This window comes from Trifolium pratense, linkage group LG4 (genome assembly GCF_020283565.1).
Source record: "Trifolium pratense cultivar HEN17-A07 linkage group LG4, ARS_RC_1.1, whole genome shotgun sequence".
Classification (NCBI taxonomy): Eukaryota; Viridiplantae; Streptophyta; class Magnoliopsida; order Fabales; family Fabaceae; genus Trifolium; species Trifolium pratense.
In genome coordinates this window covers 829,850-848,679 of record NC_060062.1, presented here as the reverse complement: position 1 = coordinate 848,679, position 18,830 = coordinate 829,850, and the positions used below count along the sequence as shown (strand labels likewise).

Here is an 18,830-nt window from a genome sequence, read left to right as displayed (position 1 = left end):
AAATATAATCATAAACCCATTTTAGTAATTAGACACCTAAAAATAATTTTGATCCAAATTAATTTACCTTCAACTCACTTTTAACTCAATTTAAATAATTATCTATAATATAAATGAATTATATAGTCTTAATAACAATTAAAACACATTTTGGTCATTACATATCTAAAAGTAATTTTAATCCAAACTATCCAAATAACATAAATTGATAAGAATCACTTTTACATAAAATTATCCAAACATAAATAAATTTTACTCAACTCACTTTTAACCAAAATCAATTATGTCAAACTCAATTCTACCAAACTCAATTCTAACAACCACTAAACCAAACACACAATTGATCCAATTATGAGATGTCTTTACTACTCCCATCGAAGAGTCTCAATTAAGGATCTCGATGAATATCTATGGGCGCATATAGTATGATATCCGTGTGTACTTCATTAGATAAATATGATATTTATATCCGCTTCATATTCATGCGGGTATCCACTAAGCGGATAATTTGGGGGTTTAAGATATCTGCGGATATTAACAGAAATCCATGGATAATATATTTTAAAAAATAAATGCACATGTTAACACCATTTTTCTAATTATATCTAAAATTTCTTAAAAGGAAAAAAAAAAATATTAGCACATAATAATATTCATGCAAACACTTTCAATTTACATTAATGTCACCACATTCAATTTTTTTTTTTTTTACAAAAATTTAATATAATATCCATATATTTCTCTTTAAAAAAATAATATACATACATTTCTAAATAAAATAAAATTCATCGTAAAATTGTGCGGAATATAAAAGCCTCTTTTATATTTAATAACTAAAGATATTTAAGGAATTTTCTTATTTATTAGCGGGTATGGATATCCGCGGACGTGGATACCATTAAATCCGTATTCATGTCCATTAAATATCGGGTAATTAAAATATCCATTTATTTCATCCGTGGATATCCATAGTTATCCGTCCCGTATCTGTGACGGATTTTATCTGCGGAAATTTGCAGGTATGGATATTTTTGTCATCCCTAATCTCAATTCCCATCGTGTGTACATGCACAAATTGAGCTTTCCAATGGCCTTACAATTAATTTACTCTCTTTATTTTCTTCATAACCGAAAGAAATTGTTTATCCCTTGAGTATGACTCGGTTGGTACTTGGTAGGAACATTGCTTATAATTATAAAAAAATAGGGATTGAGGTTTGAACCTTTACTATCACATTTTAATTTAAAAATTGAAATTTTAACTATTAAGTTACTTGACAAAAAAAATTGTTTTAACATTTTTCTATACAACTTATTTTTTAAAAAATATACAAAAAAATAATTTAAATTATCATGTTTTTGTTTTCTTTAATAAATATAATTTTTGTTGCTTTATAATTTTGGATGGAAAGAGTATTTGGACACACACTTAAAACTAAAAATAAATAAATTTCAGATAAAATAGATGGGAATATCCAAGGTTATCAAAACCGGACCGGACCGGCCGGTCGGATCGTGAACCGGTCATGAAAACGGTTCGATTTTGAGCAAAAAACGGATAGGAAACCGACCGGCAAAAAAACGCGTGAACTGGGATCGAACCGGGTGGAACCGGCGAACCGGCCGGGCGGTTCAAGCGGTTTTGCAGATTTTTTTTTTTTTAAAAAAAATAAATTAAAACAACGTCGTTTTGCCCTTTTTTTAAAAAAAAAATCTGAAAAAAAACAACGACGTTGTAGGAATAGGAAATGTTTTTGTTTTTCATCTATTTTTCATTTGGTTTGAATTATAAATTTTATTTTATTTTGACTTGTGACATTTTATCTTTTTAATGTGTGAAATTATGAAATATTCAACAATTATTCATATATATTTATTTATATATTAATTAAAATATATATTTAATTAAAAACGGTTCGACCCCGATTGAACCCAGTCCGACCAATTGAACCTTGAACCGGTGAGCTCGCCGGTTCGATGACCGGTCCGGTTCTGACAACCTTGGGAATATCACATTTATATGAAATTAGAACAAGTGTAAAAAAGTGAAGTGACACCGAAGGAGTTTTTTCTTAAGTGAAAGTCGTTGGATTCAATTTCAAAAACTAGCATTAGCCAATTATTATATAGTAATATTTCTCGTCGTGTTTCATGAGCTTAATTCAATTGATATGAATATTACCTTTTATATATATAGGAGCTAAGATTCGAATGTGGGATACCCAACTTATTCACTTAAAAATGAAATTTTTAGTCATTAAGTTATCTGATAAAAAAAAGTAGGCTTAAATGAATTTTGTATTCCTGTATTTAAAAAAATAAAAAATGAGGTTTTAATCCTCCTATTTTAAAAATGAGATTCGAATGTGGGATACCCAATTTTATTTATTTTGAGTTTCCATCCACATCCCATTTTAATGTGAATTTTATGCATTGATGTATGTGCAGTGATCAACTAGTTCTTATATTATGGGACGGAGGGAGCATAGAATTACAACAATTGTGAAGTGCCGTTGGTTTTGTTAGATGAAGACCACAAAGAACATTAACCAATTTCCATTGGTGTTTTGTTCTTATTCTATGCTTATTTCTTTCTCATTCACATCCTTCTCTACATTGTTGTCAATTTCTCACACATTTCTATTATTTTACGCAAGTAGTGTGCAATTATAGTTTGAACTTGAAGTAACAAGAGCGATTAGAATATTTATCTACAAATTCATTTTTATCTACACATTTCTATTATTTTATTAATATTGTTCTATTCACTTGCCTACCGAGCTTGATTTGCTTATGACCTAAATTGGAAAATATTAACAATATATAAATATTATTATTGGACCTCAAAATTTTGAGTTGGGGGCCGATGTCGTCGCTCACACTACACCTCCATATGTAGTGGTCGAGTCTGATTGGGAGCATTAAGGTGTTGAAAAATATAGTGTGCCAAAAAAACGTTCATTTGGACTAGTGGTGAGGATACATTTCAAATTTTTTATGAAATTTTCATTTAATTATTAAACCCATCTCAAGCTGGTCCGATTTAGTGTTGGTTTCACTGGTTCACCGGTTTGACTGTTAAACCAGTCGGGTCACGCTGATTTTTAATGGTTTGATTGTAGAACTGGTTTTCGATTCCCAAACTTTTTATACTATGAATATTATTTTTAACTCGAAAATTATATTCCGAACTTTTTGCATGGACAAAAATGTAATTTCAGGGATAAAAGAAACGTTGGCTACGAGAATTTTTCCTTCCTTATAGCATTGACATATTTACATGACAGGCTATACTGGTTTTGGCCCTTGAACATTTTGACGATTTCTTTCTCGTGTTATTCAAAATCCCTTCAAATCCTACTAGAAATGTAAATGAACATTTTAGACGTAAAAATCTCATTGGCTGTATACATAATTAATCTCAATGGCATGATACTTTTGAAAAACCCATTTATATCATTGTGTCTACGTCTCCATGAATTGGAAATAACCCTTTAAAATAAAGTTTCAATATATACAATTTTATTTCAGTAGCATGCAGTGGAAACAAATTTGGTAGGGGGGGACCGCATGTGAGAATTATTACCAAGTCTATACAAAAGAGAGTCTTAAGAGGCATAACTTAGCTGAAAAAATTCTAGGTAATATGAGTGTACTTGATGTGCACCCATAATTGATTATCCATGAATACTTTATGGATCCATTTCAGTTTCACGGCCAAGAATTAAACACTAGAAGCTGAAAAATGTGCTTAATGTTTAGGAAAACATGTCAAATTTTCCTAGTGGAACTAAATTAATTTGATGTTCTTGCCAGTATTCGAGCAGTATAGTTTCAAATGTAAACATCTTAATTAAAGGAAATATCAACATATTTAGTTTATAGGACATGAAAATTAATAAATTATTATGCATACATGTACTACTACTACACTTTGAGAAAAATGATAAAACATCACTTTGTCTCGTCCCCATGAGCTGCAAATAACCCAAAAAGTTCAATCCACATCCCTCCCTTTCTTTGCATAACAAAGAAAAAAGTACGTCCCAAACAAAAAAAAAGCTTATTAGCTTAAACATGAAATATTCGAAATTTATTTAATGATTGTCTTCTTCACATTCTTATATTGGACGTACTCTTCCTTACTATACATTTTTCAACTCACAAAAAGTGTAGAAAAAGAAAAGAAAAAAAAGTGTACTCTTCACATCTATCATCAGTTTTTTTTTTTTTTCATATAGGGATTTCAGCTGGCTAGCACTAAAATAAGGGTTATGTTATTGATTTGGACACCTTAAGTTTGGATTTTTTTTTTTAAATTAAATAACCTATTTATGAAAAGAAAAAAAAAACGCAAACCACCCAACTTTAAAAATTAATTCCCCAAATACATCTTACTATTTGGTTTTAGAAAAGCACATCCATTTGCAAGGCAAAGTCTTGAAGGACCTTTCTTCTTTTTTTAGTCATAATAAGGGCATTTCAATTGGCAAGTTCGTATTTTTGCACATCATTTGCAACAAATTAATCCTTCAATATGTACTTACACGCAAATTTGTCGATTGAAATGGTGAGATCCTTTTAAAACGCAAAAGTGATATCTTCAATACTTCACATTTTCAAAGTAGGTGGTTTGAGATCTTTTTTTCCTCGAATTTAGGTTATTGAAATAAATAAAAACCCTCATAAATTTTCTCAATAACCATTTAACATATGGAGTTGTTCTATAAGATCATACTATTATGTCCTTAATTTCTTAAGAGACTAGAACATACATTCGTATATGAAACTGTTCTTAAGAGACTGGAATTGTTCGATTAGAAGAATTGACAGAGAGAAGTGCAATGCAATCAATTAGAAGAAACAATAGAGGAAGAATCAAACCAATTCAAATCAAACATAGAAACCAACAAAGAGACAAGAACAACCAAAGTAGAAACAATCAAAAGAGAGGAGTGATGACCACAAATTCAAATTTTTCTTCAATCAGAACTTTTCACAAACACAAGGAATCCTATCAAACAATACCAAAATCAACGGCCAGAGCAAGAACAAAAGAATGACCAATAGCAACATCAGCCATATCAAGCAAACTGAGAGAAGAAATTCACACCTAGAACATGCAACAAACCCCAAATAAACTCATCACTATCACACCACATTCATACTTTAACAACATTGACCAATTAATCAATTGAAAGGAAAGAAAATACAAACCAATGTAGAGGCAACCCAACAAATTGGACAGAGGAAAGCGAAATTGAAAATACCAACCAACTTATGAATCCTGAACATGATGCAATACGACCGTGAGAGAACAAAGAAATGGCTAGAACAACACCCATAAAATCAACCGTCAAAAAGCAAAACAAAAAATATTATTAAACCACTAACATATATTATCTAACAAATACAACTGTGTCATTGATTTCTAAAGAAACAGGAACATACATCAACATATAGTACTGAATAACTCGAGCCTTTATCTACCGGAACGGAACAGATCCGGATTCCAAATAAAAAGTGTCACTAATTTCAAAAAAAGAAAAAAGAAGCAGGACAAAATACCGATGAGTGCATAAAACAGGTGCACATAATCAACACCAACATCATCATCACTAACCAACACTTCATCCGAGGAGCGAATGAACATCATCATTTTCCTAGAAGTTTCGATCAATATCAGCAACATAAAAGCTCTCAAGATCATATTAGTCCACATCTGCAACCAAAAAAATAAAGTAAAATGAGAAAATAAAATAAAGTGTTGGGAACAAACAGGAAAAGAATTAACTAGAAAATGTTTGTCTTACTAATGTTAGTGTTTTTATTCTCTTGTATATGTGTGTCTTCTCCTCTTCGTCTACATTTCTTGTTTGTTTTTCCAGATCCATGTTTGTAAGTCTCAAAAAGTAAGAGAATGAACGAGTGAGAGAACAGAAGTGAAGCAGAGGAAGGGTCTTTGGAGGATATATAAGGAAATTGGAAGATTGAGAATTACAGAGGAACTAATAGTACCAAGTGTCTAGTGGCCTATGAAGATGTCTTGTTGAAAGATTGAGAATTGCAGAGGAACTAATAGTACCAAGTGTCTAGTGGCCTATGAAGATGTCTTGTTGAAAGATTGAGAATTGCAGAGGAACTAATAGTACCAAGTGTCTAGTGGCCTATGAAGATGTCTTGTTGAAAGATTGAGAATTGCAGAGGAACTAATAGTACCAAGTGTCTAGTGGCCTATGAAGATGTCTTGTTGAAAGATTGAGAATTGCAGAGGAACTAATAGTACCAAGTGTCTAGTGGCCTATGAAGATGTCTTGTTGAAAGATTGAGAATTGCAGAGGAACTAATAGTACCAAGTGTCTAGTGGCCTATGAAGATGTCTTGTTGAAAGATTGAGAATTGCAGAGGAACTAATAGTACCAAGTGTCTAGTGGCCTATGAAGATGTCTTGTTGAAAGATTGAGAATTGCAGAGGAACTAATAGTACCAATAGTACCAAGTGTCTAGTGGCCTATGAAGATGTCTTGTTGAAAGATTGAGAATTGCAGAGGAACTAATAGTACCAAGTGTCTAGTGGCCTATGAAGATGTCTTGTTGAAAGATTGAGAATTGCAGAGGAACTAATAGTACCAAGTGTCTAGTGGCCTATGAAGATGTCTTGTTGAAAGATTGAGAATTGCAGAGGAACTAATAGTACCAAGTGTCTAGTGGCCTATGAAGATGTCTTGTTGAAAGATTGAGAATTGCAGAGGAACTAATAGTACCAAGTGTCTAGTGGCCTATGAAGATGTCTTGTTGAAAGATTGAGAATTGCAGAGGAACTAATAGTACCAAGTGTCTAGTGGCCTATGAAGATGTCTTGTTGAAAGATTGAGAATTGCAGAGGAACTAATAGTACCAAGTGTCTAGTGGCCTATGAAGATGTCTTGTTGAAAGATTGAGAATTGCAGAGGAACTAATAGTACCAAGTGTCTAGTGGCCTATGAAGATGTCTTGTTGAAAGATTGAGAATTGCAGAGGAACTAATAGTACCAAGTGTCTAGTGGCCTATGAAGATGTCTTGTTGAAAGATTGAGAATTGCAGAGGAACTAATAGTACCAAGTGTCTAGTGGCATATGAAGATGTCTTGTTGAAAGATTGAGAATTGGTTAAAATTATGCAAATGATAATTAGTTTGTTGTTGCTAAATTTTCATTCCACATTTATATAATCTACTTTTCTATTTTTCTTACTAAACCATTGGATTGGATATAAGGCAACTGTGTTCACTTTCACTTTCACACTCACTCATAAATTAATACTACTATGCTATGTATACGTCATTTTCAATGTGGGGACTTCTACTAGTCTTTTAATTCACAAACTAGCTATAAATCTTATACTGTAACTTGTATTTACTACTACTATTTATTACCAAATTCCAATCAATTTTCACATAACAAGGAGATTCCAAAATACCAATGTGGGGCTGGGGAGTATGTAATTAACCATGGATAGGATACATAATAAAAATGGAATATTGTGGGTTTGATTGGGGTTAAGGCAACCGCGTCAGTTTCTTATTAAGAGGATAAATTTCAAAAATGCATAATGATCCAGTCACAAATCACAATAATTTGCCTTCAAGGTCAGTTACATAAAAGAGCTGGCTAGCTAGGGATATGGATTGTTCTCCTCTATAAAAAGACAACCCCAAGAGCCACATGCATACTACTGATCAGGTTTGAGTTTGATGGTGTTTGAGTGAGGTTGATTCTCCTTAATTGTACTATAGTAGGTCACTTTTGTGCCATGATCCGGTTAAGATTAGACGGTTTAAATCTTTACACTCAAATTTATATTTTACATTAACTAAAATCTGAACTTAGGGCTTCGACCCTCTTATATTCCAAAAAAAATTATCCGAACTTAAACTTTTGACCGTCAGATATTGATTGTACTATATTGATCAGACGGTCAAAATCCAAACTTAAACTTTTGACCATCGGATATTGATTGTATTTACTCGATGCACTATCTTTTCTTCTTCGCCGTAAACCACCAACAACGGCCAACTAACCGCCAGATCCACCCTTGTTAATTCTCCCATATCCTCATTAAAAAAATAGTTATTTTTTAAAATGAGTTTTCAATTTCCTCCTTTTTTTTTTTAAATTTAAAATGCTTCATTGTGAATTACAGTATGTAACTAAAATTATCGACAATTTACTATTTTAGAGACTTTGTTATTTTTATTTTTTTCATCATTATTCAACCGATTGGACCATCTAATCTAATTCAGTCTGGATCAGTTCTGAGTTCTGACATCACGTAGACGTTACAGTCCCTCTCAATTACAATTATGGGGTGAACCATGAGACTTCATTATTTAATTGACCATCATACATGAAAGACTAACCTAACAGTTCGATTTCAGGTGATAGCCAAATTCAACACCCTTTTCCTCTAACAACTAGTGCGTTAATTAAAAAAAAACACTAACCTAACGGTGTCATATAATTTCAAAACCAAATACACTAATTTGAAAAGTAAAACTTACCCAATTTGGTTCAAATTATTCTCAGCCAAATCAAATCCAGCATGAGGGAAATTGTAGACTATACGATCAAAAACTTTGTTTTGTAAAATTGGGTGCTTGTGGACACTATGTGCATCAACTTCATTCGAGAAATACTTGGGTGGTCTCTTAAAATTTGGTCTCAATTTGGTCACACACACATTGTTGAGAAAAAAGTATAAAGAAAAAAATAATTAAATAATATATATTTTATTATAATTAGATGATATGTGTTATTATGTGTGTGTGACCAAATTGAGACCAAATTTTAAGAGACCACACAAGTATTTCCACTTCATGTACAATGCTACAACCAAGTGTCTCTAGTTCTTCCAAAATTGTAAAAGCTCTTGAGTATTTCATTATCAATAACTCTAATAAAAACATTCAAGTTCAACACATTCAAAAGGAAAAGAATTGTTACAAAAAAAAAAATATAGAATAAAAATAAGAATGACATTGTTCAATATAAAAAAATTATAAGATAGTGTACCTTTGGAATCACGAGAAGTTGCTACAATGTTGGATGCAGAACCAAATGCATTTGCCAAAGATAGTGCAAAAGAAAAATCACCTTCTCCCACAAGTAGTATCGTATGATGGTTACTATAGTGCTTTATCCATTTTTCTTCCTTTTTTTTGGTATCCATTCTCTAATTTGATCGATTTTGTGTTAATCTTTGAAGTTGAAAATTACTAGTAGTATTGCAAAAAAAGACACTTTACTCATGGACATTAGCTACAAAGAAGAAGATCCATGGTTTATTTTTTGGGAAGGGTGTTAGCCTTTAAATTGAGCCAGTTATGAGATGTTTTTATTACTCCCATCGAAGAGTCTCAATTCCCACCGTGTGCATGCACAAATTGAGCTTTCCAATGGCTAATTAAGTTATATTGAATTTTGTAGAAATACGTTGGGCACAAATCTAAAATGAATAGTATAGCTTATGATTCATAGTTTTTTTTTTTTTTAACCAAAAATATATTATATTATTAATAATCGAATCTCTGCACAAGATGTACAGAGACCCACAAAGGGGCTACAAAATAAAGACACCGTATATAAACGGAATAACAATGAAAATACCAAAATTATGAATAACTGTTTATATAGTTGATAAGTTGATTGAAATATTTGGTAAAACTAAAAGTTCAAGTAGCTAATAAATGTAAAATTACATAAAAAAATATTTTCAATTAATAATAAAATTTATATTTAAGATAATAATTTAAATTTATTAACAAAATATATATCTTATATATTATTACTAAAAATATTTATCAATATTCTTATTAAATTAATTTGTGTATGCGGAAATCTTATTGTGCAATTCATGTTGACAAATCTTAGAGCATGTAATAAGATAAAGGAAGATCTGATATAACATACTGATACTCCCTCCGGTCTTATCTCACTACAAGAAATTTGACTTATAGCAACGACAAATGTCCGTAGGTAAAAGTCACAAAACCGTGGGTATAGGCCGAAAAACCTACACCAACGGACATTTTGTTCCGTAGACTTTAACTCGCTGTACCCACGGCAATATCCCGTCACTATAGCCTATAGCTACGGTAATTTCAGGACAAAATCTAAAAGCTATACCCACGGCCACGGCCACGGCCACGGCCAATGATCAATCTATTCAATTGTTTTACCCACCACTTTTGCCATTGGCATGGGTATGACAACATTTTTTTTTGCTTCTTTTTTCTTTTACCGATTAATTTCTTTTTAATAATAACATTTTGTCAATATTTCTTGCACACAGTATCTGTAATTATGAAACAAAATAAATGAAAACTTAAATTATATTATTATATTGAAAAAACTAACAAGTCTTACAAATATGTCAAAACAATGAAAAATACATCAAAATACCAAAACAATACCTATTCAATTCTTCCAAAATTTAAACTTATTTATTTTGCATAAGCTATTTTGCATAAGCTCAAAAATAAGTCAATCCAAACTGACCCTATTGCCCTAAATCAAACAATCACACTTTTTCAAATAAAACTATCCATCATTAATTCAACTTAAAAATGATATTACACAGCAGCATACCAGCAATAGAAAATTATGAAACACATACTTACATGAACATTAGACACGAGGGTCAATGGATAGTAACGCATAGTGACACATATTAATAGAAAATGACATAATTTAAAATAAACTCATATATAATGGATAGTTGGATACCACACTTTAATCCAAAACTTTAAGTCGTTGAGTTTATGGGTCCTCTCACTTATAAAGTGTTTAACCTCCACTTTTCTAAACAATACGAGACTTAACTCACTCCCACTTGCCACAACAATTGAACCATGTAAATAAATACAAATAAAAGTAGAAAAAACATAACTAAATAATTGAAAAAATGCAGTCAATTTTTTATTCATATATAATAATATCAAACTAATACAATTGTTGCATAAGCCCAACCCAATGTTGTTATCAAGCCTTTGGAGGTTATCACTCTCACATCCAAGCCAACATGTAATTGAGTTGGAGAAAATACGTCTTCCCACTTTCCGTGAATCTTTTATATCCCTAATATTTTAATTTTGCCTTTGTAAAAAAATTTGGTTCGCAGAAACCGAATTTTTACTAGTGCAAATTCAGAGTAAATTTCGGTTTTTAAAAATCAAAATTTGTTTTCAAGGCAAAAAAAAACTTCGGTTTCTAAGAACTGAAGTTTTTCAAGGGCAAAATTGGAAATTCAGGGGATAAAAGATTCACGGGGGGTGGGAAGAGAAAACATCAATTCTAAATTGTAGAATGAATTTTTACACATTTAAATTTTTGAATTCATGTGTTAAAATTTAAACCCATGTATAGAAGGATTTCGTAAATGTAAAATTTAAATATGTAAAATAATATTTTTTTTAAAATGTTCAAATTCTACAATTCAAGAGTAAAAACTAACTCGGGTTACAAATTTACTCATATTGCTGTTAAGGTCCGTTTGGATTAACTTATTTTTGAGCTTATGTAATATAAATTATTTTTTATGCTATTTTATAAGTTCACTCACACTAGTAAAAATTGTATTTTTATTAACTATTTTATCATAAACTATATTGACAAACTTATAATAATATATAAAAATTCCATAAACTATTTACATAAGCTCATTAAGCTAATCCAAATGGGCCTTAATAATCTAGTGGGAAAAACATTTTCTCATATTAAAGTGGTGACAATGACACCAAGTTCCATTAACGCTAAGTTAGGAATTTGGCTTGATAAAAAGCAAAGCAAACGCATATGTAAGCAAGCAAACTGCAAAAATAATTAAAAAACAAAATTGTTTTCCCCTTTACTCAACTTAAAAAAATAATTTAAATTGTTTGACTAAACTAACAAAATTAATTAAATTAAGGCTTAAATATGCAAAAATTTTCTACATTTACAAGTCATTTGAGTTTTAGTCTGTGCATTTTAAAAAACTTTCATTTTACTTTAAAAATGATCCATCGACCAATTACTTTTGTTGAAATGACACATTTTTGTTGATGTGTCATTGTTAACTAGACTTTAAAATTGATAATTTATTTAATTTTACAGCGAATGAACCAAAATACTCTTAAATAAATAATCATATTTAGTAAAATGAAAGTGAGACACTTTTTGCATATTTAAGCCTTAAATTAAACTAAACTTATTTTAAAGTTTAAACAAGAAATATATTCTTGTACTACCAACTCTATTTCAAAGCTAATCGAACTCGTCGTATTACGCACTCATTTTCATTTTCTGTTCACTCACAAAAACCACAAACGACATCACATCACAGAATCTTATACTTCTAAAAAATTATTATTAAATAATAATAACTAAAAAATGATTTTTTTTTAACAATTATAGAGGCTTCATTTTTTTAATTCCTAATGCTTCAGGATTTTTTTTTAAAACTCTGATTTAAGGAACAACTAATCCGAGAAACACACCATCTATTTATAGAGGTGCCCATTTAAATGGGTCTTTTTTAGTAGTATGAACTTATACTTCTAAATTATACTAATCTATAAGCTCAAAATATAAACTTCCCTGAGTCAAAATCATAATTTTTTATTTTATAATAATAAAATATTATCAACCATCATTAAAATCTCTAATAATTTATTGGTCCCCTTGAATTAATCGGTCCTAAGACCGGATACCAAGTTTTCAAAAAAAAAAATCTCTAATAATTTTTTCATTTCAACTACACACTTGGAAACAAACACTACAAGCTAGAATACTGCTAGAACAATGTCACTTCCTACAAAAATGTCACTTCTACAGTATGCTGCAAAGATAAAGGATAAATAAAGCTATCATCACAAGCTATCAGGAAAATATGTTGTCAACCTTGTTTTTACTCGATGCACTATCTTTTCTTCTCAGCCGTAAACCACCAACACCGGCCAACTAACCGCCACACCCAGCCTTGTTCATTCTCCTCATTAAAAATATTAGTTGTATTTTTTAAAATGAGTTTTAATTTCCTCTTTTTTTTTAAAATTTAAAATGCTTCATTATATGTAACTAAAATTATCGAAAATTTACTATTTTAGAGACTTCATTATTTTTTTACTATTAGTATCCGGCTGATTAGACCGTTTAATTTAGTTCGAGATCAATTCTGGCATCATATGGACGTTCCAGCCAAGAGACTTGGTTATTTAATTCACCATACTTCAAAGGCTAACCTAACAGTTAGATTTCAGGTGGAAAATTTTATCTAACAGAATTTACTTATCTCTTAGTCAAATTCAACACCCTCTTCCTCTAACAGTAATTTGAATAGTAAAACTTACCCAATTTGGTTCAAATTATTCTCAGCCAAATCAAATCCAGCATGAGGGAAATTGTAGACTATACGATCAAAAGCTTTATTTTGTAACATTGGGTGCTTGTGGACACTATATGCATCAACTTCATGTACAATGCTGCAACCAAGTGTCTCTAGTTCTTCCAAAATTGCAAAAGCTCTCGAGTATTTCATTATCAATAACCCTAATAAAAACATTCAACACATTTAAAAGAAGAAAAAAAAAAGGAATAAAAATAAGAGAAAAATAAGAATGACATTTCTCAAAATAAATAAAAAAAAATTATAGGATAGTGTACCTTTTGAATCACGAGAAGTTGCTACCATGTTGGAAGCAGAACCAAATGCATTTGCCAAAGATAGTGCAAAAGAAAAATCACCTTCTCCCACAAGTAGTATCTTATGATTGTTACTATAGTGTTTTATCCATTTTTCTTCCATTTTTTTGGTATCCATTCCCCAAGTTGATCGATTTTGTGTTAATCTTTGAAGTTCAAAAGTAGGGAATTGGATTCCCTGCAGTCAAATTTTGAACACAATCATTCATTTTTAAACCTGGGCCACCAAAATTTGCATCCAAAGACTCACAATGCATGAATGCATGAATGCATGGATAATTGAATGCATTGAATCCAGGTCCCAAAAGTAGTAGTATTGCAAAGTCACTTTACGGATGGACATTAGCTACAAGAAGATCAATGGTTTATTTTTTGGGAAGGGTGTTAGCCTTTAAATTGATCCAATTATGAGATGTCTTTACTACTCCAATCGAAGAGTCTCAATTACGGATGTCGATAGATATCTATGGGTGGATATAGTATGATATCCGTGTCCAATCTATTAGATAAGTATGATATCTGTATCCGCTTCATATTCACGGGTATTCATTAAGCGGGTAACTCGCAGGTTTTAAAGTATTCGCGGATAATAATAGAAATTCATGGATGATATATTTTTAAAAATATATGCACATGTTAACAACACTCTTTTTCTAATTATACCTAAAATTTCTTGAACGAAAAAAAAAAAAATTAGCACATAATAATATTCATGTATTTCACTTTCAATTTACATTAATATCACCACATTCATTTTCTTTTTTTTACCAAAACTATAATATAATATCCATATTATATACATACATTTTCTCTTTAAAAATAATATACATACATTTTTAAATAAAATTGTGCGGAATATAAAAGCCTCTTTTATTTTTAATAACTAAAGATATTTAACGAATTTTCTTATTTATTAGCGTGTATGGATATCTGCGGATGTGGATACCATTAAATCCGTATTCATATTCATTAAGTATCGGATAATTAAAATATCTATTTCATCTGTGGATATCCATTAAGTTATTCGTCCCGTATTTGTGACAAATTTTATCCGCGGAAATTTGTGGGTATGGATATTTTTGTCATCCCTAATCTCAATTCCCATCGTGTACATGCACAAATTAAGTTTTCCAACGGCCTTACAATTAATTTACTCTCTTTATTTTCTTCATAACCCATAGAAATTGTTTATCCCTTGAGTATGACTCGGTGTTGAAACTTGGTAGGGACATTGCTTATAATTATAAAAAACAGGGATTGAGGTTTGAACCTTTACTATCACAGTTTAATTTAAAAATTGAAATTTTAACTATTAAGTTACTTGACAAAAAAAATTGTTTTAACATTTTTCTATACAACTTATTTTTAAAAAAATATACAAAAAAAATAATTTAAATTGTCGTGTTTTTGTTTTTTTTAATAAATATAATTTTTTGTTGCTTTATAATTTTGGATGGAAAGAGTATTTGGACACACACTTAAAAGTAAAAATAAATAAATTTTAGATAAAATAGATGGGAATATCACATTTATATGAAATTAGAACAAGTGTAAATAAGTGAAGTGACACCGAAGGAGTTTTTTCTTAAGTGAAAGTTGTTGGATTCAATTTCAAAAACTAGCATTAGCCAATTATATATAGTAATATTTCTCGTGTTCCGTAAGCTTAATTCAATTGATATGAATATTACGTTATATATATATATATATATATATATATATATATATATATATATATATATATATATATATATATATATATATATATATATATATATATATATGAGCTGAGATTCGAATGTGGGACACTCAACTTATTCACTTAAAAATGAAATTTTTAGTCATTAAGTTATTTGATAAAAAAAAAATAGGCTTAAATGAATTTTGTATTCCTGTATTTAAAAAAAATAAAAAAAATGAGATTTTAATCCTCCTATTTTAAAAATCAATTTTTGATTCCCAATTTTATTTATTTTGAGTTTCCATCCCCATCTCATTTTAAGGTGAATTTTGATGATTGGTTTTGTCTCTAATGATGATGTGGCAGTGCCCACATGGATATACTCCATATTTAAAAGTGCATTTAAGCAAAAAAGTAATATTTTCCATTGTATAAAAATATATTCCCTCTTTTTTATTTTATAAGATCTCGTTTGACTAAATGCATTATTCATATATCTTGTTTTGATCATATTTTTCTAAAGATATATAAATGTAAATATTATCATATAAGATCTTGTTTGATCTGTTTCGACGAGTGTTTTCAAAATATCAAATTTCTATAATTTTTACTAATTGACAATTAAAAATATTTGTAATCAAAGTTATACATCGATGTACGTGCAATGGTCAACTAATTCTTATATTTTGAGACGGACATAGTATAGAATATAGAATTACAACAATTGTGAAGTGCAGTTGGTTTTGTTAGATGAAGACCACAAAGAACATTAACCAATTTCCATTGGTGTTTTGTTCATATTCTATGCTTATTTCTTTCTCATTCACATCCTTCTCTGCATTGTTGTCAATTTCTCACACATTTCTATTATTTTACGCAATTCGTAGTGTGCAATTATAGTTTGAACTTGAAGTAACAAGAGCGATTAGAATATTTATCTACAAATTCATTTTTATCTACACATTTCTATTATTTTATTAATATTGTTCTATTCACTTGCCTACCGAGCTTGGTTTGCTTATGACCTAAATTGGAAAACATTAACAGTATATAAATATTATTATTGGATCTTAAAATTTTGAGTTGAGGGCCGATGTCGTCGCTCACACTACACCTCCATATATAGGGGTCGAGCCTGATTGGGAGCATTAAAGTGTTGAAAAATATAATGTGTGCAAAAAAAAATCGTTCATTTGGCCTAGTGGTGAGGATACATTTCAAATTTTTTATGAAATTTTCATTTAATTATTAAACCCATCTCAAGCTGGTCCGATTTAGTGTTGGTTTCACTGGTTCACTGGTTTGACTGTTAAACCAGTCGGATCACACTGATTTTTAATGGTTTGATTGTAGAACTGGTTTTCGATTTCCAAACTTTTTAAACTATGAATATTATTTTTAACTCGAAAATTATATTCCGAACTTTTTGCATGGACAAAAATGTAATTTCAGGGATAAAAGAAACGTTGGCTACGAGAATTTTTCCTTCCTTATAGCATTGACATATTTACATGACAGGCTATACTGGTTTTGGCCCTTGAACATTTTGACGATTTCTTTCTCGTGTTATTCAAAATCCCTTCAAATCCTACTAGAAATGTAAATGAACATTTTAGACGTAAAAATCTCATTGGCTGTATACATAATTAATCTCAATGGCATGATACTTTTGAAAAACCCATTTATATCATTGTGTCTACGTCTCCATGAATTGGAAACAACCCTTTAAAATAAAGTTTCAATATATACAATTTTATTTCAGTAGCATGCAGTGGAAACAAATTTGGTAGGGGGGGACCGCATGTGAGAATTATTACCAAGTCTATACAAAAGAGAGTCTTAAGAGGCATAACTTAGCTGAAAAAATTCAAGGAAATATGAGTGTACTTGATGTGCACCCATTAATTGATTATCCATGAATACTTTATGGATCCATTTCAGTTTCACGGCCAAAAATTAAACACTAGAAGCTGAAAAATGTGCTTAATGTGTAGGAAGAATATCTAAGCACACCAAAATACCTTGTGCTTAATGATTAAAGAATCAGAATCATGTTCATGTCATTGTTGGAGGTATGAATTTTGGTGAGAATGATAATAAATAATGAGAAATAATTTGTGAGGTTCAATTTGCAATTCAATTAATATATTCAAAAAATAATAATAATAATAATAATAATAATATATTTGTAGTTGTATTTAGCTATAGGATACTATATGCTAGGAAAACATGTCGAATTTTCCTAGTGAACTAAATTAATTTGATGTTCTTGCCAGCAGTATTCAAGCAGTATAGTTTCAAATGTAAACATCTTAATTAAAGGAAATACAACATATTTAGTTGATAGGACATGAAAATTAATAAATTATTATGCATACATGTACTACGTACTACTACTACACTTAGAGAAAAATGACAAAACATCACTTTGTCTCGTCCCCATGAGCTGCAAATAACCCAAAAAGTTCAATCCACATCCCTCCCTTTCTTTGCATAACAAAGAAAAGAGTACGTCCCAAACAAAAAAAAAGCTTAATAGCTTAAACATGAAATATTCGAAATTTAATTAATGATATGTCTTCTTCACTTTTCTTATATTGGACGTACTCTTCCTTAATTACTATACATTTTACAACTCACAAAAAGTGTAGAAAAAGAAAAGAAATTGCAACTGTCTCTAAATTAGTTATGTCATTCAAAAGCTCATTGCTTGCTCCAATTGAAAGCTACCCCATTTTAATTTTTGTCACATAATTAAAGCTATGTCCATATTAATAAGATGCGGTCCATCTAAAATTTATCTAGTTTTTGCATGTAAAGACATGGTAACATGATGTCTTATTGTTTGCTAAGGCAAAGCACTCTTAAGCTATAGAGAGATCATAAGGTCCTTAGTTTAGTTAACAATACACAATAGCGATTTGGCATGTGTCTTGGTCACGTGAGACAAATTAAAAGGGATTTGAAATCCTAATTTCATAGGTCTGAATGAAGAACAACAACATAGTAGCGCCGACGTGAAACAAAAGAAGGGTGCTTATGAATGTAAATGTTAAGTTTTATGAATGGTGCTTATGTTTTCACTTGAACTTTTGTTGAAATAACGATAATAACATAATAAATCACTCACATCAACAAGTGCATCATACTATCTCAATATGAAATAATCAAAGTAGCATTAGAAAATTGCAACAATGGTATCATATTCTTCGTGAAGATATTTACAAGACTATTATTTGAATCATAAATAAAAGAATTAATTTAGAATGTCAGAAAAGGAGGTTCATAACTGAAGAGTCTGATATATGAACTTACATGACAATGATATATACACACATCAATAAAAAAAATTAAACGAAACAGAAATAGCTACATCAATTAATATAATTTTGCTAATTTTTTCTTTAATTTGTGGTTGTGTCTAAGTAAC

The 18,830-nt window shown here is 30.1% G+C and overlaps 1 protein-coding gene across 1 annotated transcript; it reads right to left on the bottom strand.

The window, feature by feature from the left end:
- Positions 1-13,363: 13,363 nt before the first annotated feature.
- Positions 13,364-13,822, bottom strand: LOC123920583 (uncharacterized protein At4g26485-like). Its single transcript, XM_045972867.1, has 2 exons — positions 13,681-13,822; positions 13,364-13,566 (listed from the first exon to the last, which is right to left on the bottom strand). Exons 1-2 carry the CDS (start codon positions 13,820-13,822, stop codon positions 13,364-13,366), a joined length of 345 nt encoding a protein of 114 aa, XP_045828823.1.
- Positions 13,823-18,830: the final 5,008 nt, after the last annotated feature.

Coding starts and splice junctions, on each gene's coding strand:
- LOC123920583 (XM_045972867.1), bottom strand. CDS start 13,822: ATGGAAGAAAAATGGATAAAACACTATAGTAACAATCATAAGATACTA. Junction 13,567..13,680: donor AACTTCTCGTGATTCAAAAG/GTACACTATCCT, acceptor TGTTTTTATTAG/GGTTATTGATAATGAAATAC.